The sequence below is a fragment of the Lepisosteus platostomus genome, chromosome 4 (genome assembly GCF_059453375.1).
Source record: "Lepisosteus platostomus isolate fLepPlt1 chromosome 4, fLepPlt1.hap1, whole genome shotgun sequence".
NCBI classification, from domain to species: domain Eukaryota; kingdom Metazoa; phylum Chordata; class Actinopteri; order Semionotiformes; family Lepisosteidae; genus Lepisosteus; species Lepisosteus platostomus.
This window is the reverse complement of record NC_142614.1, coordinates 65,338,649-65,364,805: the sequence shown is the minus strand read 5'-3', so window position 1 is coordinate 65,364,805 and position 26,157 is coordinate 65,338,649. Positions and strand designations below refer to the sequence as shown.

Genomic DNA, 26,157 nt, shown 5'->3' with positions numbered 1-26,157 from the left:
GAGTTTGTTTGTTGTCTTTGGTGTATTTTGTCTACAGTATGTACAGTTCTCTTTACTTTGAGCACAGCAAAGAAATCAGAAGTCACTTCTCTTTCTAGTTTAAGATTTGCCCCCTTCACAAATAGTCACAGTGGATCAGAGCAAGGTCTAGGTCTCCAAAAAAGCAGCATCACACCTAACCGGGTTTAACTGATCCTGAATTGAGTTGGACAAGTTTCTTCAAGTCTATGTAAAGCCTTTTAAAATACATCTAAATATATCATATTATTTTACAATATTCATTTCATTGTTATGCCTGCGGCAACAAACAATTACTGAGGTTCTACAGCAAACAGAAGAGATCACAACCTGCGCACTAATCTGCGCATGCAAGATGCAGTTCGCCATTTTTGAAAGATGAAGCTTTGAACCCCACAGCCCACGAATGATACTTCCGGGTTTTAGAACGCTGAAGCTGTTTGTGAGGAGTAAGCCTGCAAAAAGCTTTGTGACGTATTGGCGGAGGGAATTGTGGGTAATCGCATTGTATCAGAGAGGCAGGGAGGTTGGGCGCCATTTTGACAGAGGTGGGTTAGAGGCTGCGGAATGCGGGAGGGTAAAACTGTATTTCTTTAACATATTTTAGATCTATAAACGAGGCAGTTATAAGAAAAGGCAAGACGAATCCACTGCAGATAAACGCCAGGCAGAGAAAGGGCCGGAGGATGGCGGTCGACAGGCGAGATGAGAAAGGTAAACTGCGATATTTTCATTTTTGGGGAAGGGTTGTTTACGGGTAAGTGAAAGACTGCTGGCGTGGAGTGCATTTCTTTTTTTATTTGGGTGCAGCGACGTCTGTAATTTATGTTAAATCCTACGTTGTGAAACGCGTGGTTATCGTGATATGTGTCCTCCTGCCACAGGCGGGGTATGTAGAGGAGCCTTTATCCTCCTAATCGATCGACTGTATCGGTGTCGTTTGTCAGCTATCTGCTTTGATTTTCAAACCAAGCCCCTGGTTATACACTCACTTAGGCCCCCTAAATAACGTTATCCATTCCAATATGCGGTTTAATGCGCACCACAAAATTGAAGTTTGTGGTTTCGGACGTGTTTTCTTCATCGACGTTTTTTCTTTCTCTGCAAATGCTGGAAGGAAGCACGGATGGTTGTTGTAAACCTTAGATGTTCTTGTTTCCGTGGAGTTAATACGATATTGTAACGCAGAAAGACTGGGCTGGGAGATGCGACTACCCCACCCCGGGTATCCTGTACAAATCTGAGCCTCTGAGCAAAAATGGAGGCGAAAGGCTTATCGTGTAGGCACCTCTCCGTCCTTGTTTACAGATTGGATCTTTGTGGATTCTGACCGGCTCCCTGATCGAGATCTCGAGTGCCAGATTTCCTCCTGATAAAAGGTGTCCCCTAGGCAAAAGGTGTACTTATATTTTTCTTTGATCTGGGACTTTTCTTGCTAGTGGTGCGCAGTGCAGGGGCTACCGTGTTCAGATCCTCCAGTTTCTGCGTTACTGGGCGATCGCTGGGAAACTGCACGGAGTGAGCACTTTAAAAACGTGACAGGGTATGCATAACGGGAGCTGACTGCTTCTGGTGCTGAATTTGAGTGCCCTGTCAGCATAGGAAGGCTGCTGATCAAGCAAGATGATTTTCAGATGGAGCAGCCATCAGTTCGGTTTCGCTTTGGACTTGCTAGTGAGTGGTTCTGAAGCGACATGGTTTTCATTTTGTATCTGAAGGGCGGTGTTCAATTTAATCTTCGGTCTGTGAGCTTCCCGCTGATAAACTGGCAGAGATGTAGTCTGTTGGTTGGCACTGATATATTGTGTAATGGTCTTATTTTAACTATGAAGTACAGGAGGACAGAAGTGTAACATGCTCGAGGTAGCCAATGTTCTTAAAACATAATCTTTAACTATAGCATTAATCTGAGCTATTATTTGTGTGCAAGAGTTGATGCTGTATTTAAGGTGGGGTTATGGACTTTTAGAGTTCCATAAATTCATCACTGTATTTCCCACAATGAAATGGAAAACCTCAAGTCAGTTGGAGTAAGAAATAGAGGGGCCAGGCATGATGAACAGCAAAACATCTGGGGGGGTCAAGCCACAGACTGCAGCCTCCAGTGTCCCAGCACCAGGTATACAGCCCATAATAATGCCATCATTGAGCAGCATTGCATTCTCAAAATCAGTTTTATTACTCTAAGGAGTGGTATAATGCCTGCCTTCTTTTCCCGCCTGCACCCTAGAACATTGCGTCAATGAGGCGTGTTCCCAGAGTAGAGCTGAATTCTTTGACATTATAAGATTGTCTGCTTCAGAATTGCATTGTCACTCTTTCGCCATGCAAAATATTTAACTTTAGCTTCAGGCTTTGAACTGATGTTAGTGTACACGACAAGTCGAGTCTCGGACGTGGCATGTAATACCATCTGCCCCTAATCAAAAAGCTTTTTACTCTTATCGAGCCGTGAGAATATCTCAGAAGTATAAGGATCAAGGCAGTTAACCTAACCAACATGCCTGGAGAAAGGTGGGGACCACCCAGGACCCTCGGAGAACCATGCAGTAGCAGGGAGGACGTGCTGATCTCACACAGTGTTTTCATACAAAGTTGAAAGCTTTAACCATCATGTCACTCGTGATTAAAGAAACACACTTCTGTAAGGAAGTAATTAGGCAAAATATCAAACATTGTACACTGTTACAGAAGAGGGGTATGTAACCTTATGGTGTGGAAGTTAACCTGCAGGTGCTGCATCACGGACTGTCTGCAGCTTCGAAGGTCACACCCAGAACATCAGTTACAGTGCAGCTAGCTGGTTTTTTATATTGTTCCTGCGCAGGGATGTTTTTAATGCAGCGCTACCATGAGCATTTTTCAGCTGGGGTGTCCTTTACGATTTTGTATTTTTATTTTTGGTACTTTTTGTAGGCAAATAAAACGGGTAACCTTTAAAAGCCTGGAGTGGTTCTGTTCCTTTTTAAAGGAATTGAACCTTTGGTAATGTAGACTTTGTTTTACGATTCTGTGTATATATAGTTACCCTTTCTAAAAAACAAGCAACATTTATGCAATAGCAGCACGGTTTCTGTTATACCTTTCAATTAGGACCAGCTTTCATCACTTTAGTGGAAGCCTCTGTAAAAGGGAACTTCAACGCTATTTAATAATTTGGGGGCTAGAACGAATCAGCATTGATGTGTGCACTTCAAGCCATAATGAAAGCAAAATGTACACAGTAACATGTACAACTTCCAATTTACATCACGAAATTGACCACATTTTCAGGCATGTGCATCACCATATTGCCATCATTGTCTGCGATTCAGAATGAGGTACCAAAACTTCAGGTGACTTTTAATCGAATAGAAATACTTTGAACTTTCCAGACAAATACTACTTGTTCTAAAGTGCATTTAGAGTTAACATTGCTGTTGTGAAATGTCTGCTACACAACCTATACTTATGCGCTTGGACATCCCAATACATTAGCCATGACAATGACTATTGAGCAGGATGGTTCGATTCACATCATAATTCTCTCAAATTTGCGCTCTCATCTGTGGAGAGACCAGCGGTTTACAACAAATAGCAACCATATAGTACTTTCACAAAGTTCACAATTTATGCTTAATTCAGAATTTGTGAAATTTTCCGATCCTCTCAATTAATTTATGTTGTTACCGAGATTTAATAACCAGTCTGAGAAACTGAGGGACTGAAGTTCCCTTTTAAAGGTATAACTTTGAAGCAATAAATATGATTTGTATTTTTTCATGTCCTTTGGACCTTAAATCTGAAGGAATGTCTTTCTGAACTCATGGGACGTGATACTTTTCAGATGGTGAACTCAACGTCCTGGACGATATCCTGACTGAGGCACCTGACCAGGACGACGAGTTGTACAACCCTGAAAGTGAGCATGACATCAACGAGAAAAAAGGTGGGGATCTTAGGACAGGTTTGCTGTGGTTATGGAGTTTAATGAACTAGAGACAGTGCCCATTCCTTAAACCTTTGCATGCTTGCAAATGTAACTGAATGACTATATTCCAGGGCGGAGCAGTGGCTCTGTGGCTAAGGATCTGTGCCTGTGGCTGGAAGGTTGCAGGTTCAAATCCCGCAGCCGGCAGAGGAATCCTACTCTGTTGGGCCCCTGAGCACGGCCCTTAACCCCAACTGCTCCAGGGGTGCTGTACAATGGCTGACCCTGCGCTCTGACCCCCAGCTTCTCTCCCTGTCTGTGTGTCTCATGGAGAGCAAGCTGGGGTATGCGAAAAGACGAATTCCTAATGCAAGATATTGTATAGGGCTAATAAAGTGGTTATGTTATATGATGTGGAAGAACAGCACAGTTCATGTCAGTCTAGAACCTTGAAGCACGGTATCCGACAGAGGTTAACGCCGGTCTCCTTTACACACTTAAGTTTTTATTGCAGGATCGAAACGGAAGAACGACCGGGGTGACAACAGCGAGAGCAAAAGGCTGCGCTCTTCTGGACACTCCACCAGGCAGACAGTCAAGAGGTCTTCGACGGCCACCGTCACCGGCGGCAAGAAGCCAGTGAACCTCAGGGGGCGCCACTCCTCAGACTACAAGGCTGAGGAGTATCACTATGACAGGAACAAGGATTCAGGAGACAGGAGAAACCATGTGGTGAGAGGAAGCAGCTCCAGGGACATCCATAAAGTTCACCACGACAAGTCCATGGGCAGGAGGAGGGAGTCGGACAGACGGCCCAAGCCACTGATGCCTGAAGTGTCAGAGGTAAAGTCCTGGCCTTTCTGTGGAGAAAGACGTGAACTGCACGTCGGAATTGAATATCTGAACAGCTTGCGAGTCTTGCTTAAAGTTACACAAGTCTTTTCCGGTCATACATGAGTGCAAATAGACCTCATATCTTTGTGGTCCTTCTGGGATATGTTTTACCGTTTGGATATTTTTCTTGAGATATTGCTTCATATGTAGATTTTAGTTTGCTTTTATGTTCATTAGAGCTCACCCATCTTTTGACCCGGGTTCAGACCATAAATAGTATGTATTGTTGATTTTTATTGTATTTCACAGTCTCTCGCAAGTCCCTGTCAAGGCAAAAATAAAAAAAAATTAGCTTGTTTTAAATCTTGTAACCCTGAATTTCAGGGTTTGTGGAGTTTACATAAAATGTGCCCTTAAGAACTTTTTGCCCTGTGAGCAAACCATAATTGAGATGTTCTGTTATTTATCAGGCTTTAAAAGTCATCTTGGCTCCTGGTTCTTAATTTTGGCTGTTTTAAAATTGCGTTTTTTGTGTTTTCTGAAGTTAAGGAACTGGCTGGACATCTTTCCAGTTCTGTTATTCGGATATGGAAGAATATTTAGGGCAAGTAGTACATTGTGTTGAGCTGGGTTCGCTGTATTTCATGCATATAAAGCAAACGTCGTGTAAATAAGGCATTATCTAGACGCTGCCATGTTTTGAGAGTTTTATCATTTATTTTCAGAGAGAAAATTGCTTATTTTTTTCCTTAAAAGCAGAAGTTGAGGCGCACCAGCGAGGGGAGCGTGGGCCGGTTGAGTCGCTCCTCCAAGGAAGAGGGCAACTCCGAGGACTACGGCTCGGAGCAGGAGACCGGCAGCTCGGGGGCGTCCTCTGAGGGGAACCACTCGGAGCTGGAGGAGGAGGGCATGGAAGACGAGGAAGAGGAGGGAGAGAAGGACGCGGAGGAGGAGGATGAAGAGGAGGAAGAAGAGGAGGAGGAGGATGAGGAAGAAGGAGAGGAGCAGGAGGAGGAGGAGGAGGAATACGAGCTGGAAGAAGGGGACCAGCGGGAGGGCAACGAACAGAACGACTATGACACCCGCAGCGAGGCCAGCGACTCCCAGTCTGAGTCTGTCTCCTTCTCCGAGGCAGAGTCCGTGCGCTCTGGCTCAGGGTCCGAGGCCTCAGGTAACTCATATTTCTGTTAATGTTCTTATTCTTTTCCCTCAGTAATCTGCCAGACTCTGTACATTTTGAATGAGTGTTCATTTCATTGGCAATAGGTACTTTGTAAAACTTAAACTCAGCAGCTTTTATTTCTTATCCTGTCCTCCCCCTCTTCTTTTTTTTTAAGAACTAAATTTGTTCACTGACTTATACACAGCTGATTCATACTAAATAGGCCTGAACCCTGTCTGTGAGACCAGTCGTCTTTTAATTCTTAGTGCCTTTTGGTCATTGTTTTGGTCAATGTCTGTCAATCTCCCCGACTTTAGACATTTCCCATGTGCTCTGATGCTGAACAGTAATCTGCTGTCAATGTAAATGTTGAGAATCTTTCGTGATTACATAACTGACCAGTCTGTTCATTGTAATCATGGGCTGACTTGCTACTTTGGTGTTTCAAAAAGAAGTAGGCAAATACAGTAAAGAAAGTTAAGTCCTTTTAAAACAATAAGTTTGAGTGCTCTAGAGCAGTCCTTTACCATTGTAAAGGGACACTCTAACATAAGAGACATGTTTTCCAATTTACTGTTCAGATAAGGACAAAAAAGAGAAGAGGCGGGCTAGAAGGATTTCTCCAATCGTTTTTGATAGAAGTGGAAGCTCAGCTTCAGAATCATATGCAGGTATTAAAGATCCCCAACCAGTTTTAACCAGTTTTCTGCATTTTCTAAGGAGACGTTTAGGTTCACATTTATCATTTTATCACAATTGTAGTTTATTTACTGCTTTTGAGTGTAAACTAACCTGCTTTTGTGTTTTCCGAAGACCAGTTGCTCCTGGTCCAAGTATGTACTGTGTACTTGATATTGTATTATCATTTCACACATCATTTTTAGTCTGTTTACCTGTGGGATACAAGTTTGTGTAAGGTGTAAATCTTACATAGATTTTCTACCAAGTTTTTCTACCAAGAACGATTTTCTATTGGTTTTTCTACTAAGGTTTTATATCTTAGTGAACTGGCTAAGCCAATATGGTAGATGTTTTCAAAATGACAATGAGGTGAAACTAAGTAGAACATGTGGAATGCTTTATTTTTACCAGATCACTTTATCAATGGAAAAGCAGGTCAGATTACATCTAATACAAAAGAAAGTGCATGTGACATCTTTGTTTCTGGCAAAAACCTTCCTATTTAGTTTCATTAGTGATGTCTGGTCTTGTAGATTTTCCCTTAGCTCTTGAATATGATATTGTAAAGGGTGATATTCACTGAAAAGTGTTAGTTTAAAATGAATTTATTATGAAATTATGAAGAGATTAAGAGTAGACCATAGGCATATGCTTGTGTCTGCTCATACCATCTACTGGTTTGGCAGTTTCACTGGCTGCCTCGTAATGTGATTGTCTTACATTCCTGTTGATCTTTTGTATTTATTTAAACCAAAAAATCCACACAGATTCCTTAAAATTCACAGCATCGTCCTGTCAGCAGAGTGTTTTTAGTTACTCTAAGGCATTTTATGCTTCAGTGAAGTAGTTTTATTCAGTTCTCATTGTAGTCCTGCAAAAAAATCTGCTGCTTTCAAATATGCGTTCTGCTCTCGTTTCACATACAATGTTTTCATTACATAGGGTCTGAGAAGAAACATGAAAAACTTCCTTCCTCTGTTCGAGCTGTTCGTAAAGGTGGGTAATGTAGAATTCATAGTGACTGTGCTCCGGTTGTTGACTGTTACGTTTTTCCAGAGTAGGTAAACACTTCATTTACAGATTCTAGGCACATACAGATAGTGGACAAAAATAGGGAAACTGGATATATAATGGACGGTTTTCATCTGTGTATTTTTAATTAAGTGGGTACCATTCCAGCATGATTATGGTCATGTATGAACATTCTGGATGGGCCTGGTTGCGTATAATAATGGCTTACATGACTTCCTATGAGACCGCTATGACTTTGAAAGAGAGGTGCGTTTTGGACTAATTTGACAGGAACTTCAGTGACCAAGACAGCTTGCTGATGTTTCACAAGAAACAGTGTCTAAGGGATAACTGTTTCAGAAAGACCGCATCAGTACACATCCGGGGTTGTGATACCCATGCATTATTTCAATGGGCAAGGCAAAACAGGCAAGCAGCTGCAGATCAATTGACTATCAATTCCCACCTGGGGCAGAGCGGTTTAATGTCAGAACTTCACAGAATGGGAAACCATGGTCAGGTTGCAGTACACAGTTGCAATTTGAGTGGTTAAAAGAGCACAGGAAATGCATTACTGAGCAGCTTAGAAATGCCACATGGTCAGATAAATCATCCATGCTCTCCACAAAAATTTCAGTCTAAAGAACTCTATAGCCCCGAGTCCTTTAACTGTTTAAACTGGGAAGGGTTTTGTGGGTGCATTTTCCTGCTGTAGTTTTGATGCACTTGTTCCTTAGGTCAGTGCTAATAGGTACTTAAAGGAACAGAGTGATCATCTTCACTGCATGTTGCAATATTTATTTTTTTGCTGGGAGGGGTCATGCATTACATGACAATGCCCCAAAGAGCACATGTGATCATCCAGTGCCTGCTTTATGAGCATGACATTATCAGATGTCACCAGATTTTACCCCAGTTTTTGGCAACTTCCTTATAATTGTAGAATTGTAAAGATTTTGTGATATTTTTTCCATGTCATTTGTTCATTCTGGGATTTTTTTAAGCTTTCAGAAGAAATTGGTGTGAATTTCATATCTTAAGTCTCTTTAAAGAGACTGGTGTATGCGGATATCATAATCACAGTTCTAAATTATTGTATAACTTTTTTAATTTAGCGTTTTCCTGTACATAAATAAATTAAGTTGTGGAGGTCAATTGGTTGTGCACGTTGTAGAAAGTCTTTGCTTTATTACCATTGCTACCAATGGGAGATGCAACTGCTAAGGTTTGAAAATAGAATGCATAGTGAAAGAACCCAGTGATAAAATATGGTATATATTAGATTTGTAATGTGTAATGTAGACATTTCATGTTTTTTAGAAAAAACATGAAAAGCTATATACATTCTATGAAATTAGAACCTGTTGATTTTTTGTAAATTTCATTCCCTTGACATGCGTTTGTGGTCACAGTATGTCAGTATTTGAAACGCATGCAACTCGTGTACTTTGTGATACCAGCAGAGTTCTGATGCGGTAGTGGGATTCTTTAGTAGGCAGGTCTCAGGCGGCAGACCTGCAAGCATTGAGTAAAAAATTGAACTCTTTATTCCAAGTACACAAATACAAAATCTTAAACCCTAACTCCTCCTGACCTCTAACTCTCCATTTGGTCCTCTCTATAAATAGCTGGCAACTAATTTGCTTCCATCATCAATCTAACTCGATCTCTAAATGTCCACTGGGTAGTCGGTTGCTTCTTTGCTTTTCACTTGAATGCAGAGCATCACTGAGAGCCTGCTGTCTTGTCTCTGCTTCCTGGTTGAGCTTACTCTGTTTGGGCAGGTAATTACTCACTGCATTCAGGGGTGTTTGGTTCTGGAAAGATATGCCATCTTGTCTATACCCACAGCCTCTCGCATCTCTGTACTGTTTTACATCCAGTTAGTGTCTTACCAAGTTGTTCTTATTGACCAAAATATAGCCTTGAATGACATTTTTTTCGAGCCAGCTTTTCTTAGAATTGCTCCATATTTTAGGTAACGTTACTGGCCTTTCTTAAAATCAACAATTTCGTGAATGAATGACTCAAATACAATGGTCTCTCATCCAAAATGTTTTTGTAGTTAGGGCACTTGGATGCATTTTTAGTTGCTGCAATCATTCATACAGGAACTTTTTCATAGTTAAAAGCTTTAGAGAAACTGTATGACAGGCTTTCAGAGGTCAAAACACTTCAAGGTAAGCTTTCATGATTTGTATGCAGTTGGAATGAGTTTGAAATGTAGTTTAACCATTTTAATAGAGTGTTAAAAATTCTTGCTCTGGAATGGTTTGAAATGTTAAGCTTTGCATAACCACAAAGAATAAAGAAGGATTATTTATTTTAAGTATGTTACTTCTTTATTTGCATAAAATAAAAAATCTAAAAAAAGTGAACTTGACGTTTAAAGTTCTTTCAGCGTTAAAAATTTGTTGACAATCTTGTAAAGTGGATTTTACAAATTTCTTGTTATCCTAAAGATGTTATTGACAATTTACATTACCGAATGATTAATAAAACTATACCTTTTCACGACAGTTTCATTTCTGGACCGTTCGAATTCAGTGGTTTCTTCTCCATGGAGTCCCATGGATTTAATAGTTCACTAAGATACCATAATTAAATTAGATATTGCCTTTTCTCTAAACCAGCCCTTTAGTGGCAACTGTATATGTATCAGAGAAGGAAAATACCTTCTCCCCTATTCTTGACTTATTTGTGCTTTCTTTTAAAGCAGTTTTATCACAAATGGAGTTCCAGTGTATGTTAATGCTTTTTTCTTTGTTGTAGATCAGACGAGTAAGTTGAAGTACATCCTGCGGGATGCAAGGTTTTTTCTTATTAAAAGCAACAACCATGAAAATGTTTCACTAGCCAAAGCGAAGGTATGTATTTTATGTGGTTTGAAATAGTTTCCCTTCTTTGTTTCCAGACAGGAGATGAGTCAAGCTATCACATTTGTCACTTCTCTCAAGAACCTACTGGCGGCATTTTAATCAGCAGTAAATGTTCTAGTTGAAAATGTGCTATACTGAGCACCTTTTAGCAAATAATGAAATGATTTGTTAGAAGAAGAAATTGTCAAAGAAGGTACATTGGTACAGTTACCAAGATACAGTTCTGAAGAAGAAATTGTCAAAGAAGGTACATTGCACAGTTCTGTACTTTGTGAAATCAATTTCTTATTTTCCTATAGGGATTCCATTGAAGAAATGAGTATAAAAACTAGCAGTGAGGTGTGAACTCTGCTATAATATCCAGAGTTTTCACTTCAAATCGACTTTAAATTAGTTTGTGTGTAATTGGTGTCTTTCTGTTTGTTTTTTTTCTGTAAATCTATGAACATTTGGAGTTTTCATTATAGTAAGCTGATGCTTTAAGTTATATAGTACCTGATGGTGTGGTTCTGGCAGTTTGCTTCAAATGTTTTTTAAGTTGTCAGGCACTTGTACATAAAACTAGATCCTCCTTACCTGGGGGTACAGATGGCTGTGAAAGAAATGGGAGGGATTTGTACTGCTGTTCAGTGATGGAACTTTTCTTCCCCTTGCTACAGATGTCTGTCTGTGTATTCTTTAACTGTGTCCTTCAACTTGTACGACAGGGAAGGATTTTTGCTTTGTAGCTGCACAAGTTAGGACATTTCTGCATGGTAATTTATATCACTCACAGCCTTTTGTTATGTCGCTGTAGGGTGTGTGGTCCACACTTCCAGTCAATGAGAAGAAGCTGAATGCTGCATTCAGATCAGCCAGAAGTGTGATCTTAATCTTCTCAGTGAGAGAGAGTGGGAAATTTCAAGGTACGGCACTGTAACAAATTCAGCCCTTTCAGTCAAAATACCTACTTGTTTGTGTCCGTTTCATGTATTCACGCATGAGCGTTCATTGCTGTTCTGGTGTGTGTAGGTTTTGCCAGGCTGTCATCTGAATCTCACCATGGAGGGTCTCCCATACACTGGGTTTTACCAGCCGGAATGAATGCTAAAATGCTCGGAGGGGTGTTCAGAATCGACTGGATCTGCAGGTAATACAACATACACAATTTAAAATGCATCATAGAAGCTTTCATTACATTGTTGTGTAAATGCAGACCCTCGCCCCCCAGTTAATTCAGTTTGACGGAATTAGAAAAGATTACAAGAATAAAACGACGAGGTTCTGCATTACTCTTCAGTAATAATCAAGGAACGCAAATCGAGGGATAGAAATTGGGAGGAACTTTTTCGCAGAGCTTATTTCTGTAAAAATAGTATTTTGCCAAGTTTGATAACTTTTCCATGTCATGTACAATTCTTTTAAATCTGTTTGAAAAAAGTCTGTAACATGTTGAAATGTGCCCTGGATTTTAGTTTTATACCTATGAAAGTTTCCTTTTGCGCATTGTTTAGTAAGAGGGAGGGGGAAAAGCATTTATTTTTGTCAATTTTTTTTCTTACAGACGAGAGCTACCCTTTACAAAAACGGCACACCTCTCAAATCCCTGGAATGAACATAAACCAGTGAAGATAGGACGGGATGGACAGGTGCTTTTTACCTTTTCTTCCTTTTAACTTTTGTCCATGCATAACCAAAATGATAGTCATGTCCACTAATGTTTTTGAGCTTTTGATAATAGGTTTTTAACATATTGTAAAGTATATATATAGAATGGTATAAAATATAAAAGCGATTTAAAATACTTTTGCAGTGTTATACGTAACATATTCTGACAGATTCATAGTAGTCTTTTAAGTTAGGAATACACAAGCAGTCATAAATGTAATGAATGAAAGATTGCACTAAGAAAACCCATTGAGTTAAATACAGCAAGTGCTTCTAAAGTTTAATGTCCATGTTAAGCAGGTTGACTAATGTGAGTTTTTAATCCTAAGCCTCTTAATTGGTCGTCCAGCTGACAGATTTGTGCAGTGTTGCAAGGTGTTTATCTCACTTACCTTTAACTCTTATTGTTGTAAATGCTACTAATTTCAGTTTGTCATGCTTGTCATGCCCTGATTACAGTACCATCCTCTAGGTAGATATGTCATTTGTACCATCCCCCATAAAACTGCGTTGCACACATATGACCACATCACAGTTTTGCCCTAGATGTACAAAGCCTCGGAAATGTACAAACAGTCCACCACAGGTATTCAAGTTATCCTTTGGTGTTCTTCTGTACTTCTGTCTTTGAGTGCCTGTCTCAAGCTGTTGATGTATGGTACAGTTTGATCAGTCCATTGCTACCTTGTTTTAATGAGTTGGGAATAGCCTTTCTCACCCAGCGAAGTGCTCAACGAAATGTTTTTTTTACAATAAAAAAAACGTCACTAGTTTCCTGACCTCATAAGGTCTAGTAACCTTTCCAAACCACCTGTAAGTATTGTTGTCTACCTGTGATCAGATACAAATCTAATACCAATTTCATTTTTAGTTTCTGTTTTAGTTAGGTGGGCTGAATACCCTCTTCTCATTTGTGACCTGCAGATTCTCACAAAGTTTAAAGGTCTTACATTGGTGGATGGGAGACAAATGAGCGGTTTAAGTATTTACGTGATCAGTATCTGTGTTTATTCATATTGTAAACTGAGCTTCGTGTAACAGTTTGAATGTGTAGATGCTGCTTTGCTGCTCCTCAGGTGCTTTCCCTGGAGTAGTTAGAATGTGAAAACCAGTGTAGGACAGCAGCTCGTTACAACTGACTAGGTGATGAGCAGTCAGGAAGGTAATGCACATGAAGTTGCAGTTTTTTCCTCTGAGATGGAGTAGTTAGTAATCCTTACCTATTACCTATTGATCAATCGGACTCTTGTCGGATTAGGTGCGGTATCTTAAGTTTGAACTGTTGTCTTTTCTGTCCCCTTTAATTGATTTGTTTTTGTTTTCCCCCCCTTCGTCCGTGGAAAGGAAATCGAGCCGGAATGCGGAACCCAGCTGTGCCTGCTTTTTCCACCTGATGAAAGTATTGACTTGTATCAGGTTATTCATAAAATGCGTCACAAGAGGAGGATGCACTCGCAGCCGCGCTCGAGAGGACGTCCTCCGCGTCGAGAGCCAGGCCGTGATCTGGGAAGGTTAGAAACGTTCTTTGGACCCGCTAGTAAGCGCTTGTGTTGGAGTTACGTGACGGAGTTCTTGAGATTCACCAGCCCCAGTTCTTTCAACACTGCGAAGAGAAAGAAAACGAAATCCTCAAATCAAGCTGCACGGACGTTTTGTGGCTTCATTGAGGATTACATGCCAGTTTTTTTTTTAAGCCGAAAAAAGTTGCAGAATGGAAGTGCCTTTCTCACATGCGTAACATCCCGACACCCTAATGAAACTAGGTGCAATCTTATCAGTTCTTTATTTTGGTTAGGAGGTGGGAGTAAAATGCATGCCTTTTGTTTTGGTAGATTTTTGCAAAAGATCATTTGTCCAAAATCTAGAACAGCTGTTTTAAATTTGTTTCCAAAGCCTTTTCTTTCAGGTGTATCCCTGGGGATAAACATAATCAGATATGGGACTTTTTAAAAAGAAGCCATAATTATTAAGCAGAAGATGACGCCTCGATTTGAGGGGGGAAAAAATGCTGATAAAAATGCTTTCAAGAGGAGCATTTTTGCGGGACTTTCCACAGCACAGTAATGTGTTGAATAAGTATAGATACATGTGTATGTAGCCACAGAAAGAGCACGCGTCCTTCTGCCACGCTGCGGGAGAGTGCTAGGCCAGTTTGGAAAAGGGAGTCGTTGGCCTTTGGGAGACCCGGCAACAAACCAGTGGCGGGCTGTTGCTGTGTCTGTAAACAGTCTTTCCTGGTACTTGTCGCAGTGCCTGTGGACTCAAGTGTTTTCAGAGATCATCTTAAAAGAGCACTGCTTTATTTGAACTGTGTATGTGTACCACGCTCTCTTGAGTGGGGAAAAAAAAGTTCTAACGTGCTCAAGCAGACCTGTAAAAAAAAAAATTAAATGTAAAGTACAAGAAACGGAGATCTATGGCCCATGAACTGACATATCCGGTGCTCCTTACAGTGTTTTTTTTTACCCCACTTGCAAGCATGAAAGGAAATGTATTGGTTTACACTGCTCACTGCTCAAAAGGACTGTGGATGTGTATTTTGTGATGATGCTAAAGCCCTTGATAGAAGTTTTCCCCTGTGGAAAAGCATCCTGTGGTAGGTAGGAATACCCCAAGGAGTAACCCCAATTCCTTACCTAAAAGGACTTTGCTCAAGTAAGGTAGGAGGCAATCTGGCAGTACCCCCATTTCCTTAAAAGGCTTAAATGGACTGAGAACCCAAGAGAAGTTATACACCAAGGGGGTTCACATTGCTGTGTAGAAAAAGAGAAAAGACGGAACCCCATTAATATTTTTGTTTGATTGCAATGGACTGCAAAGTGTCAGTGCTACCCAAATGGCACCCCTTCTCTGCCTTGCCAGGTCCTCCTTTTAATGTTTGTGGCTTTAGACCCTAAAAGATAAGCTGGACTGCTTTTATGAACTTTTACTATCATAATTATTGCCATCGTTAACAGTCACAAAACTACAAGAAAAGCGGTATGTTACTACTTTAACCAGCTTCTTTCAATTTCCTGTAGTTTGTTTATTTCTGGGTTTTGGACAATCTGTAGATTTTTAGTTTAAAATCTTTCAATTATAAAGTAAGTAATGTAGTAAGAAAATATCACCATTGCCTGTAAAATTTGCAAATTGCACTCAGGATTTTTAATATACAAGTAAGTTTTCAATGTTGATTAATGTAAAGAGACTTAGTAATGTTATTGTTTTAATTATATTTTAAAGATGTTTTAAATGGGTATTAATCATTAGAGATATTCAATGCAGGGTTATTTTGGTAGGAAAAGCTTGATATTATAAATTTTGCTGTGAAAAGGCTTTCATGAGGACTTTTCATTGTGTTATATAAGTCATCTGCAGTAGGTTCACAATTTCTTTTCAGAATTTATAATTCTGAATTATAAAAATAATTTAGAATTGTGAATTATTTTTTAACAGGATCTAGAATATGCAGTTTATTACATGCATTAAACTAAATGAGATTTCAGAAATTTTGTGCAAATGGTTTCACATGTGAAACAGCAGCAGAAGGGAAGTTAAACAGTATTCGTTTCCTGATCATTACCTTAAAAAAGAGCCTAATGCCTTAAGACCTGATTGGAAAACATTTTTCCTGGTTCCCCCTTTTATTTCTTGGGAAATTGTGCCTGGGTGCAGAAATGCATTATATGTGATCAGTAAACATTTTTTTATTCTTAAATCATTGCACTGACATTAATTTGCCTATTGTTGCTGCACATTGAAACCATTACTGTGTTTACAAAAATATTACATGAATTTCTGGTATTTAAAAAAGTCCTCATGTTTTAAGACCAAAGGCAGATTTACACATACTCTTTTTGGGAGATGAATGAAACAAAAGCAGAGACTCCCATTGATGTTCAACACACTGTTAAGAATGTCAAGGTTATTTTCCTGCATCTTTCATTTAAGCCATTCATAGTGGAGCAGCAAATTTGCAGAGGTTTTATGTTAATTAACATTTTATGTTAATAGCTGGATTAACGAAAACAGTGGCAAGAAGACTAGAATGGAAGAACGATAATCACACTGCTTGCTTGTCATATAGTATTCCCCTTATATGATGTATGAGCATTTTCTGTTTTTTTAAGTGTACTGTGAATATGAAGTGCCTATTATTAATTGGCAGAAATTAATCATTCTTTATCAACCAGCTTGGTAGAAGCCATTTTTTCTCCTTTTCTAAAAACAAATCTTCAACTGTAAAAAGTTTTATTTGCTTAGGAAATGCCTATGTTATACATAGTTGTATAGAAATAATTGATGATATGTAGCCACTAGGCAGAGCACGGACAGTTAAAATGTCAAGTCATGAGTGTAGAGATTAATTTGCTTTTTTTCGTGGGTAAACGACAGATGGAAGTGCTCAGTACTTTGTCATCTCGGTACACTTTGGAAAGTAATCCCATCTGAATTTTTTTTAAATGGATTATATACTAAAATTCAAGAATTTATGCATACCTAATTAGGTTTGGTTCACCCCAGTGCTTATCTCAGTGTATCTTCACCTTGTATTTTGCTTTGCCTGATCTCCCTTAATTAATATGTTTAAATTTGCCTTGTCTGCATATGGTTAGTAGGTATTACAGTTCAGATTTTCCAGATTGTCCTTCTTTAATACAGTTAACCTCTGTCAGGATCAATAGCTGTTATACAGATGTTGTAAAGTTGTCTGTGTATTGTTCAAGTTGTTGTTAATTATTTACCTAATTCGTGTAGGCGTCGACCGGAGGAATATGACATGCACAGCAGAAAAAGACCAAGGATTGACTATCCACCAGAATTTCCACAGAGACCAGGTCATTATAAAAAACTTAATTAACGGGGACATTTCCAAAAACATGACTTTAGACACTGTGGTTCTTTTCAGTCCAGTTTAGAACGGTTTAATTTGGTATTTTCTCTTTTAATTGAAAAAGGGGTCCTCTCAAATCTTTTTCATTTTTGAATGCTTTGTGACAATTTCCTAAGGTTCCAGTGAAATTTCTCGATGTTGCAGAGTGTATTTTGTGATGCAATGGATTGTAGGAGCAGTTGAGGTGAGTATGGTAATCAGAAAACATTTTATGTTGCCATCTAAAATTCTTGGGTTCAGAACTGCATTAGTATGCAAGCTGCAAAGGAGCAAATAGAAGTACTTTGAAAATTAAGAACTATTTCAGCTTAAGGATCATTGTCTTCAGACGAGAAACACTGGAAGAAGGTCCCACAGTCGAAACAACTTGAAAATGATCAACTTGAAACATCTGAAGAATGCTGTACAGCTAAAGTTTTCTTCTTTTCAATTTGGAGTTTACTTTGCTCATCTTACATTGTTGGTGTTGAGTATAATTTTCAAAACCTGCCACCCTGCACCACAATCTGATTTCTCTCAACTATAAACTTACGTATTTTTGAGAGATATAGTGTACTTCTGGCCATATTGTTTAGAGAGTGAGTTGCCCGGTCTATAAATAAATTGCTGTATTTCATTTTTCATTCATTTGAAAATTCTTTTCAGTCTTTTGAGCAAGACCTTTGATTCATTTTAATTCAGAGGAATTTTAAATATGGGAACTCAAACTTGGGTAATTAATTTCTGCAATATTTTTTGAATATTTCTCACACTAAAGCGGCTGTATTTCAAGTCTGAATTACTCGGACAAGTTGTAGATTTTTGGCTAACCCATGAAGATTAGTACCGTTTGTCTTCTGAGTTGTCAAGAAGCTGTAGGGAAGAGTTGTTTACCCAGCTGTCACATGTCAGGTGTGGTTAGCCAACTTTTTGAGTAACATTTGCCCCCCCCTGGTGGCCGTAACAGGAATTCAGACTTTGGGTCTTCATTCAGGTGTTTAGGACACTTATTTTTTCTGCTCTTAAATATTTTTTGGCATAAGGGCATTTAGATACACTTTCATTTTTTTTTTTCTCAGCTTAAGGAAAATACTATGTTGAATCTTACAGTGTTAAGGAACCTTTGAAATGAGTATTGAAGAATTTGGAAATGATGCACTTTCTGGTTTTTCCCACTTTCAGTCCTTTTTGGAGAACAGATCTTCACCTATTTTAAAATATAGTTATGTCATTAAATTGTGTAGAAGTTTCTAGCAACTGTTGTCAGATTTAGTTGTACTAAGTAATACATTATACTTTTATAATATTACTATTAGTTCGCTCAGACAGTCTTGGAACTAAAACCGTGACTGCTCAGAATCTTTTATTGGTCTTTCATCCTAAATACTAAGTCAGTGAAGCAAAATTACTTTCCTATTCACATGTAGTGTAGGGTGTATTTTATCTTGAATTTTACATAATCATATAATTACAATTGGAGTTTTTTTGGCTCACATATGCTAGTATGAGAAAATATGATGGAGTCATGTATGTGAATAGTTTAACCAGAGCCCTGAATATTTAAATTGACCTAAAACTGGATCAATTTGAGGAAAGTGGCAGGAAATAAGGGTTTTTGCTCTTATTGGTATCAAACTCCGGCATAACCCATTCATTTGTTGTTTGAGTAGGTTTCATGAAAGATCCTCAAAATCAGCCTTTGGACAGGCAGGTTGTTGATAAGTTGTATCTTAAATGTTTTTTCTTCTTTTCTTCCCCTTTATCAAATGTATAGATCCACTTTTAACAAGTAACTTCATTCCTAACAGACGGTTTTCTGGAGTTCGACGGGATGTGTTTCTCAATGGGGTGAGTTTTGTACTACCAACAGCTTTCTTAACTGTGAAATAAGTCTTAGGTGGAATGTAAATTAAATGTGATTAAAAATATGAAATCCTGAATAATGAAATGTTTAATTCACCCTTAAAAATGTTATTTTAATTACTGCTTTACCTATGAAGCCTTAAAAGGAAAATGTCTTGAAGAACAGTGCTGGTGTTTGTTGGCCGCTTAGTGTTTAAACTGCTTAACAGGAAAGGAACCCAAGAGAAGCAGTTGTAATTAGCAAATTCAAACTAAATTGTCCAGGCTATAAGGATGATTGTGGCTATTTTAATTTTAGAATTGCAAGATTTTTTTTCTCACATCCATCTGATTTGGACATGCCAGTTGTTTTCACCTTTTGGCTCACAGCTACAAGCCATCTTGACTGCAGACAGGAAAAAAAATGGGCAACCTTGAGGCCCAGTGCAGATAAGAGAGGAGGTTCAGCCCACATCAATCACCACTCATCCAGTAGTAGAGCTTGCTCATTTGCAGGGAACTGTAGCCAAGCTCATATCACCCACCCTGAATGGCTCAAAGCCAATTGTGTGGTTCCATGTGGGGAAATGTAGGGACAAGACCAAGGATTGTGCAGTTCAGCCCCAGCGTAGGGGCACCTATGAGGTTTGAACCACATTGAGAGGCCCGGGCGAACATTTATGTTCTTTTAAAATCAAATCATATGGAAGAAGGTGAAATCTAACTAATCTGCTTCTCATAATCTTAGGGAAGGAACATTATGATCAGATCAGTTTTAGGCTTCACCTTCCAGATGCATTTACTGCCTGGAGTGCTGTGTGGCACCTATTGAAGTTCCCCATTAACGAGCAAGCCTTTGCTTTTCACAAGTAATGAAGTCCAGCATCTGAATTAGGGGCAAACTCATTTATCTTAACTCTTTGTTATCGAGATCACCTATATCCTTTTGATCTTTATTGAACTCTCATTCTGATATGTTCTGTAGAGCCACAGTTCCAGAAGGCTTTGAATTTGCCTCCGTGACCCAGGATGAAGTGTGGGGACTGAAAAATGTAGTTATTTGGTCCTTAAAAGGTTTCTTGTTTTACAGTCTTACAATGATTATATGAGGGAATTTCACCATAACATTGGGCCACCTCCACCCTGGCAGGGAATGGTAAGAATAATTTACTTGTCACCCAAAATGAACAATCTATTCGTAGATTTTTAAGCTTTTCAATTTGCCGCATCCCACAATTATTTATGTGAATTTTATCACCTCTGTCATTTCCATACCTATTGAAAATAAACTTTGTAACTTTTTTCATGATGTCCTGTGTTTTTGCAGTTCCTAAAGTATGTATGCAAACACAGAGTTGCTCTGGACAGTGTCCGGGGATACATTTGTCTCTTGTTATGTTAACACATTTCCTGGAGGGTCTAGCCTATTTTGGGTTTTGTTCAAACCTGAGTGGTCAAAACAGTAACATTTTCTTAATTAGACCTGGGCTTTGTAAGGTCTTTACAGTTGATTACTCAAAGCATTTACATGAGTTGTCTATGAAACACCTTGGTGGTGCCAGGCGAGGATTACAATTATGCAGTTCAGAAGAGTTTGGTTAGAACCAAAATCAGAGGCCAATAGGCACTCCAGGAATTTAGTTGACACCCCTGCTTTGTTTCTATCTAATCATTCTTGTAAACATTATGTATACTGAAATTGTGGTATACAGTATCCAGGAATCTAAAATTTAACCTTGTAAATGGCAAAGTGTGCAGTCATTTGGTTGAGGACCTAGATCTCTGTTTTTCCTTCGCTAGGCACCTTATCCTGGAATGGAGCAGCCCCCTCATCACCCTTACTACCAGCATCACCCCCCTCCTCCTCAGACTCATCCTCCTTACTCCGGACACCACCCGGTGCCGCACGATGCCCGATACAGAGATAAACGCATTGTACGTTCGTTTACTTCGAGTCTGGTAACATTCCAAATCGTTAAATCATCTTCGAACGTGACTACATTTTTTTTTTTGCAAGACTTTTGATTGACCAATTTTTTTTTACCAGACTCAGTTCTTCATTTCTCTAACTTCTTTTTCATGATTTTGTCGAATCACGTTCGGTTTAGTATTTGTGTGCTCAGCCTATCTGAGCCCTTATAAGTAATAGGTTTTAATTACCAATCCACTTTCAGTGTAAACCTGTGTGTTACATTCTGATTTTCATTTATTTGGAACTAGACAAAGCTTGAAAGATCAAAAATCCTTATTTTAACATATTGTAGCCCTCTCGGGTTCACGTGGGTATGCGCCCTCAGCACTGCCGCCTCATGTCAGCCCCCCACCGCTGGGGACTCGAACCCGGGCCTCCGGCATCACTCAACAGGGACCCAGCCAGTTGAGCTAAAGGGACATCTGCCCTCAGCCTAACGGCTGCGGTCCCTGCTATTCACAGGGAAGGGCGGTGACGTCACCGCGCTGGTAAGCCGGCTCGCACAACCTGCAATGGTGGCCGTATGCGTTACAATATATTCCTATGAACATTGGGTTACATAGGGTTAATATGACCAGTTTCGGTATAAAAAAGTGAAGGTTCAAGTCGACTGGAAATACACAATGTATCCATTGAAATTGTACATTTGATCTTTTTAGGTGATATCACTTCTAACATTGTAATGATGCAGATTCAGTCTGCTGATTTATGAAAAGATACCCAGCTATGTTGAAGCCATCGCTTCTTTCATGAAATGGCTGGTTGAGATCCATATTCAATGAGCTACCCTCTGCCAAATGGGGAGTATTAGCTGAATCCCCTCCTTTGTAACCTCTATGCTCTTATCAAAACCAGCTTGGTAAAGTGTAATTAATTTTGCCAATTTATTAATTTATTAAAACCTCCATTCATTGATAGCCGTCAGGCTAGTTTTATGCAGTCACTTTTGATTGATTCTGAAAGCGGGCTTACATGTTAAGTTTTCTGGGCATAGCGTAGTGCAGGCAGGCTGTCATACACCTCAACATGAACGGGCCTTGTGTTCTGTGAATCACTGGTTCAGATCTCTGTTAATCTGCCATTTACCGTCTATGCCTGCAGTTCCCCGTTTCGTTAGCTCTGCTAGGATTGTGTAGGTTCTGTGTAAAACGTTTCTGGGGGTCTGTGACCTTGCAGCGTAATCAATGGGAGTTGAATCAGGTCTCGAATGTAACCGTTGTTGGCAGGGTGGCTTTGAGTGTGAAAAGAAGAAGGTGGCTTTTTTTTCTAGGTTCAGGTAGCGCTGGACCTAAAAAGTGGCCACATTAGAGAACCCTTTTCTCCTGAGTGCTTTTGCAACCTTTTCATACACTGTACAACACAAGCAATTTTCCTAGTCAGGCATTCACATTTTTTCACTCTGAAAATGTCAAAAAAAAAAGAGGGGAAAAAGATTGAGACTCGCTCACGAAGCGTGATATTACTTTCACAGACTAAAGACATGCAAAATCAACTAATATTTTAGACGGGTCACGTTTGGTGCGTACACGCTTTATTAGCCCACCAGGCGTCGCGCCTGTAACCAGGACCTTCCCAGACGCACTGGTTCCCACAAACACGCCGGCGGGCTGAGGTGCAGGCGGGGCCGAAGGAGGGAATGAAGGCCGTGCTGGTTTTTCTCGGCAGCATGACTACGACATGAGGGTGGACGACTTCCTGCGGCGCACGCAGGCGGTGGTGAGCGGGCGCAGGAGCCGGCCCCGGGAGCGCGACCGCCAGCGGGAACGCGACCGGCCGCGGGACGCCCGACGGGACAGGGAGCGCGAGCGCGGGCGCGAGCGGGAGCGCGAGCGCGAGAGGATCCGGGACCGAGAGCGAGAGAAGGAGAGAGGGCGATACCGAAGATGATGCCATCGGCTGTGTTTTTTTAAAAAAAAAAGCTTCATTGTATTTGAAGTGCTCCTTTTATATATATAAAAAAATCTTTTCCACAAATTTTCATGTTATGTTTCATAAGAACTGTGAAAGCCCCATGTGTTTTATGCATGTAGTATCACAAAACTGGAATAAGACAAATGCAGATTTTGGATTAATTATTGGGAAGGCAGAGGGAATTTTGAAGTCGAGATGGAATTGGGATTTTTTTCTCTTCTGGACACATCTCCTTGTTCATTGCCTCTACTGTTACCCTGTTTTGTATCAGTCTTGAATAGAAAGAATAGCAGGTTCTGCTCTTGCCACATGTCTGTATTTGTAATTGCACATGGTTAAATGAAGATATTGCTGCTAAAAAGTATGCAGTTGTACTTTAACTGCCAGTGTTGTAGCAAGTACCCTTTTATAGTCCTTTTACTTTTCAAGCCATGCATTTTCCAGTGTTGAGTGATAAAAGCAATATAAAGAGATTATTCCCTTTTTTGTTTTTCAAAAAAGAAACCTTTAATCAGTGCTATATGGCTTCACATTTTGAAACTATTTGTACAGTGACTTGCAATGTACACAACTAGATTGTGGTTAACTTGTATCTTTCAGTGATACTTTTTGTAAAAAATAAATGTTCCCCTGAGGTTTTTGTAAAGGTTGTACAGGGTGGTATTTGGTCAAAGCAAGAACAGATACCATTGCTTCAATAAACTGTCTTGTCACTGCTTTTTATAATTTTGTCCGAATACATATTTTACTTTCTAGGAAGGGTCATGTCTGACAGCTTTACAGAACCTACCAAAAATCTTTTTCTTGGTTTAGTGACGCAGTTTGTGTTGGTGATGTAGATTATAAAAAGTTTTGGTTTTGGGGCAATTCTATGCGTACATTTGAGAAAACATCCTTTATATTCAACCCAGTGATTTCAGGTGACTGTAGGTACTGAGACCATTTTAAGAAGTAACTTTCAAACTATGTAAGTATGCGCATTGTCCTGTGGGTTTTGGGTCGCTGTGCTGCTGCACGATGCAGTGTGTCCCAGGAAATATGGAAGGATTTTCTTTCTCCTTCCCAAGCAGACATTGCTTCTGTGAACTTCTGCTGAAATCAGCTGTTCCTGATAAGGTGAAGGAGCGATTTCCAGAGGAGGGCCTGCATTCCCATTCACTCCTGCAGCTGTACACCAGGCTTCACAGCTGTTTTTTTGGGGGAAAATCTGCAGTCGTTCTTTTTCCACTTCAGCCTTTTCATCACTCTGATCAAAGTGTGGGATACACTTCGCTGTCTTAACTCCCCCAAACCACTTCTGGCTCATGATTACAATTCCAAGCAAATTACCTGTTTTTTTGTTCTTGTTGATGAGGAGGTTATATCCTGAAGTACAGCCTTTCACATTTTGCTGTACCAGTCTTTGGTACATAAATATATATCATAAATATAAATATCCTCACCCCTGTGCTCTGGTGGTTGTTGGTAATTTCACTGGCAGTTATGAGCCCAATTACCTGATGAACACCTTAGTAGGAGACACCTGTGTACTGGTTGTCCCAATACTTCTCCAAAGTGGAGCTCCAGACCGTCTCCGACCTCACTAAATTTTAATTGATCCAAGACCCCAGAGACCTGAACTTCTTACTAGAGGAAATGGTGAAAATCCCAGAACAGTTGTCCTGAGGTTTTTGGAGGGCACTGTACAATGATAGTGCAAGTTGATTGCTAGGCCACATTACTGCAATAAATTCTTTTCTTTTGCGGCAATTTGTTTCATATCAGAAAATGGCATCTTGTGTCTTTTGATCCTCTGAATATTTTCAAAACTTGAACTTAGTCTGAAAGCCCACACTATTTTAACTTTGATAAGGTTGCTTCTGGTACAAAGTTACACATCCAAAATAAAACATTTTAGATTCCACAAATTTTCTGAATGGGATCATATCTAGTAAGTGGCTGAAAATAGGAATTGATATCCACAGATGTGGGTATTTTTCACTTGGTATTGTTATATATATGTCAGAAATTAGTTTTGACATTTTTCTAGTTCTAGAAAAATTGTGATAAAATGTTTCCTTCCTGATGATACTCGGGTGAAATTCGATTCTGGCTTAACATTTGACCCACATGTGCAGCATATTGTCAAAACCTCTTTTTTTCACCTCAGAAATATTGCTAGACTACGCCCTATGTTATCACTTAGTGTGGCTAAAAAGCTGATCAACGTATTTGTGTTTTCCCAAATTGACTACTGTAATGCTCTACTCGCTGGGGTATCTAAATCTACATTGAACAGACTGCAGTATGTCCAGAATTCGGCAGCCAGAATCCTGACCAGGTCCACTGGTTCATTTCTTTCTGGACGTAATGTAACCAGGGATTTATTAATCCACTGCTTGATAACCTTCCAGTAGCCTGACAGTGTACGAAAAACTTCAAATTGATGGTTTACCCATTGTATCGACTAAATCGTAATACCACAGAGAGCCACAAGATGGCAGTCAAACCATTTTTCACATCTGTGTTCAAATAGAAAGCGGTGAGCTAGTAAGATTCCCAACGCTGCAGCTTTCAGTCAACGAGTGTTCATTTTGAACGTGGAACAAAACTTGCATGTTACAGTTCCTTAATTTACAAATCTAAGAATATAAAGAAATTGTTCATCCATTGCTACAGACAGTGCCCGGTAGTGGGTAACATCCGTTTTCCCTTTTTAACCTGGGTTTGGTTGTATCGAATTGATGTTTTTTTTTTATTTCAGAGAAACAAATACACATCAATTACGTTTGGATAAGACAATATGACATTGTGGTCAATGTTTTACCATTTGTGTTTGAAGTAGAAAGGTTTCTCATTGTAACACTCCACAGAATAACGGAAAATAATCCAGTTCTTGATGTAACAAGTTTCAAACCATATAAAGGACGAAGTAATTGCAGTTCATAAGACAATCCATCAATTCATTTTCTCTGTCTATGGCATTACAGTCTTTACAGACCATTTGTGAATGTTTTATTCAGAAGAATTGTTCTGCGCATGTAGAATTAAAAAGTAAAAAATATATACTGTAATAGTTCTGGGACACATACTCCCGGCAGGGAGTTATATATATATATGTTATAACAAAATTATATTACAAAGATTCTTGAAAAAGCACACCACTTAAAAAAAACTTGTCTGACGATTGTCAGTTTACCTTATGCCTCCACCTATTCAGTTGACATCTATCTGTATTCAGAAATAAGATTTAAACAAATATATTTTTAAAAATGACATTATGTTTGGGATAGTTTGTGGTAATACACGTCTCTGCAATTCTACAATCATATAATTCCTAAAATAAGCACGTCGTGAACGAGAAAAAGACAAAGCCTGATAAAGAAAAAAAGACAAATAAAGCGTGGCTTTTTTCCAATGGAATCCACGTATTCGGATCTCCGGGTCTGAGGAGCG

The 26,157-nt window shown here is 39.4% G+C and overlaps 1 protein-coding gene across 7 annotated transcripts; it reads left to right on the top strand.

The window, feature by feature from the left end:
- Positions 1-530: 530 nt before the first annotated feature.
- ythdc1 (YTH N6-methyladenosine RNA binding protein C1) lies at positions 531-23,448 on the top strand. 7 transcript variants are annotated; one of them, XM_088630278.1, is made up of 16 exons: positions 531-732; positions 3,845-3,946; positions 4,431-4,771; positions 5,519-5,933; positions 6,506-6,595; positions 7,548-7,601; positions 10,389-10,483; positions 11,292-11,400; positions 11,507-11,624; positions 12,039-12,123; positions 13,487-13,653; positions 16,883-16,962; positions 18,772-18,845; positions 19,930-19,995; positions 20,640-20,774; positions 22,477-23,448. In XM_088630278.1, exons 1-16 carry the CDS (start codon positions 705-707, stop codon positions 22,696-22,698), a joined length of 2,181 nt encoding a protein of 726 aa, XP_088486404.1. In that variant the 5' UTR covers positions 531-704; the 3' UTR covers positions 22,699-23,448. The 7 variants fall into 7 exon arrangements, with proteins under 7 accessions (XP_088486404.1, XP_088486410.1, XP_088486406.1 ...); XM_088630280.1 differs by having other exon boundaries at positions 532-732; positions 4,443-4,771; XM_088630279.1 differs by having other exon boundaries at positions 532-732; positions 5,522-5,933.
- The last annotated feature ends 2,709 nt before the right edge of the window (positions 23,449-26,157 follow it).

Excerpts from the sequence above, each read along its gene's own strand:
- ythdc1 (XM_088630278.1), top strand. The coding sequence starts at position 705 with ATGGCGGTCGACAGGCGAGATGAGAAAG. Across the intron at positions 7,602-10,388 it reads TGTTCGAGCTGTTCGTAAAG|ATCAGACGAGTAAGTTGAAG; the intron begins GTGGGTAATGTA and ends TCTTTGTTGTAG. Across the intron at positions 19,996-20,639 it reads CTCCACCCTGGCAGGGAATG|GCACCTTATCCTGGAATGGA; the intron begins GTAAGAATAATT and ends TTCCTTCGCTAG.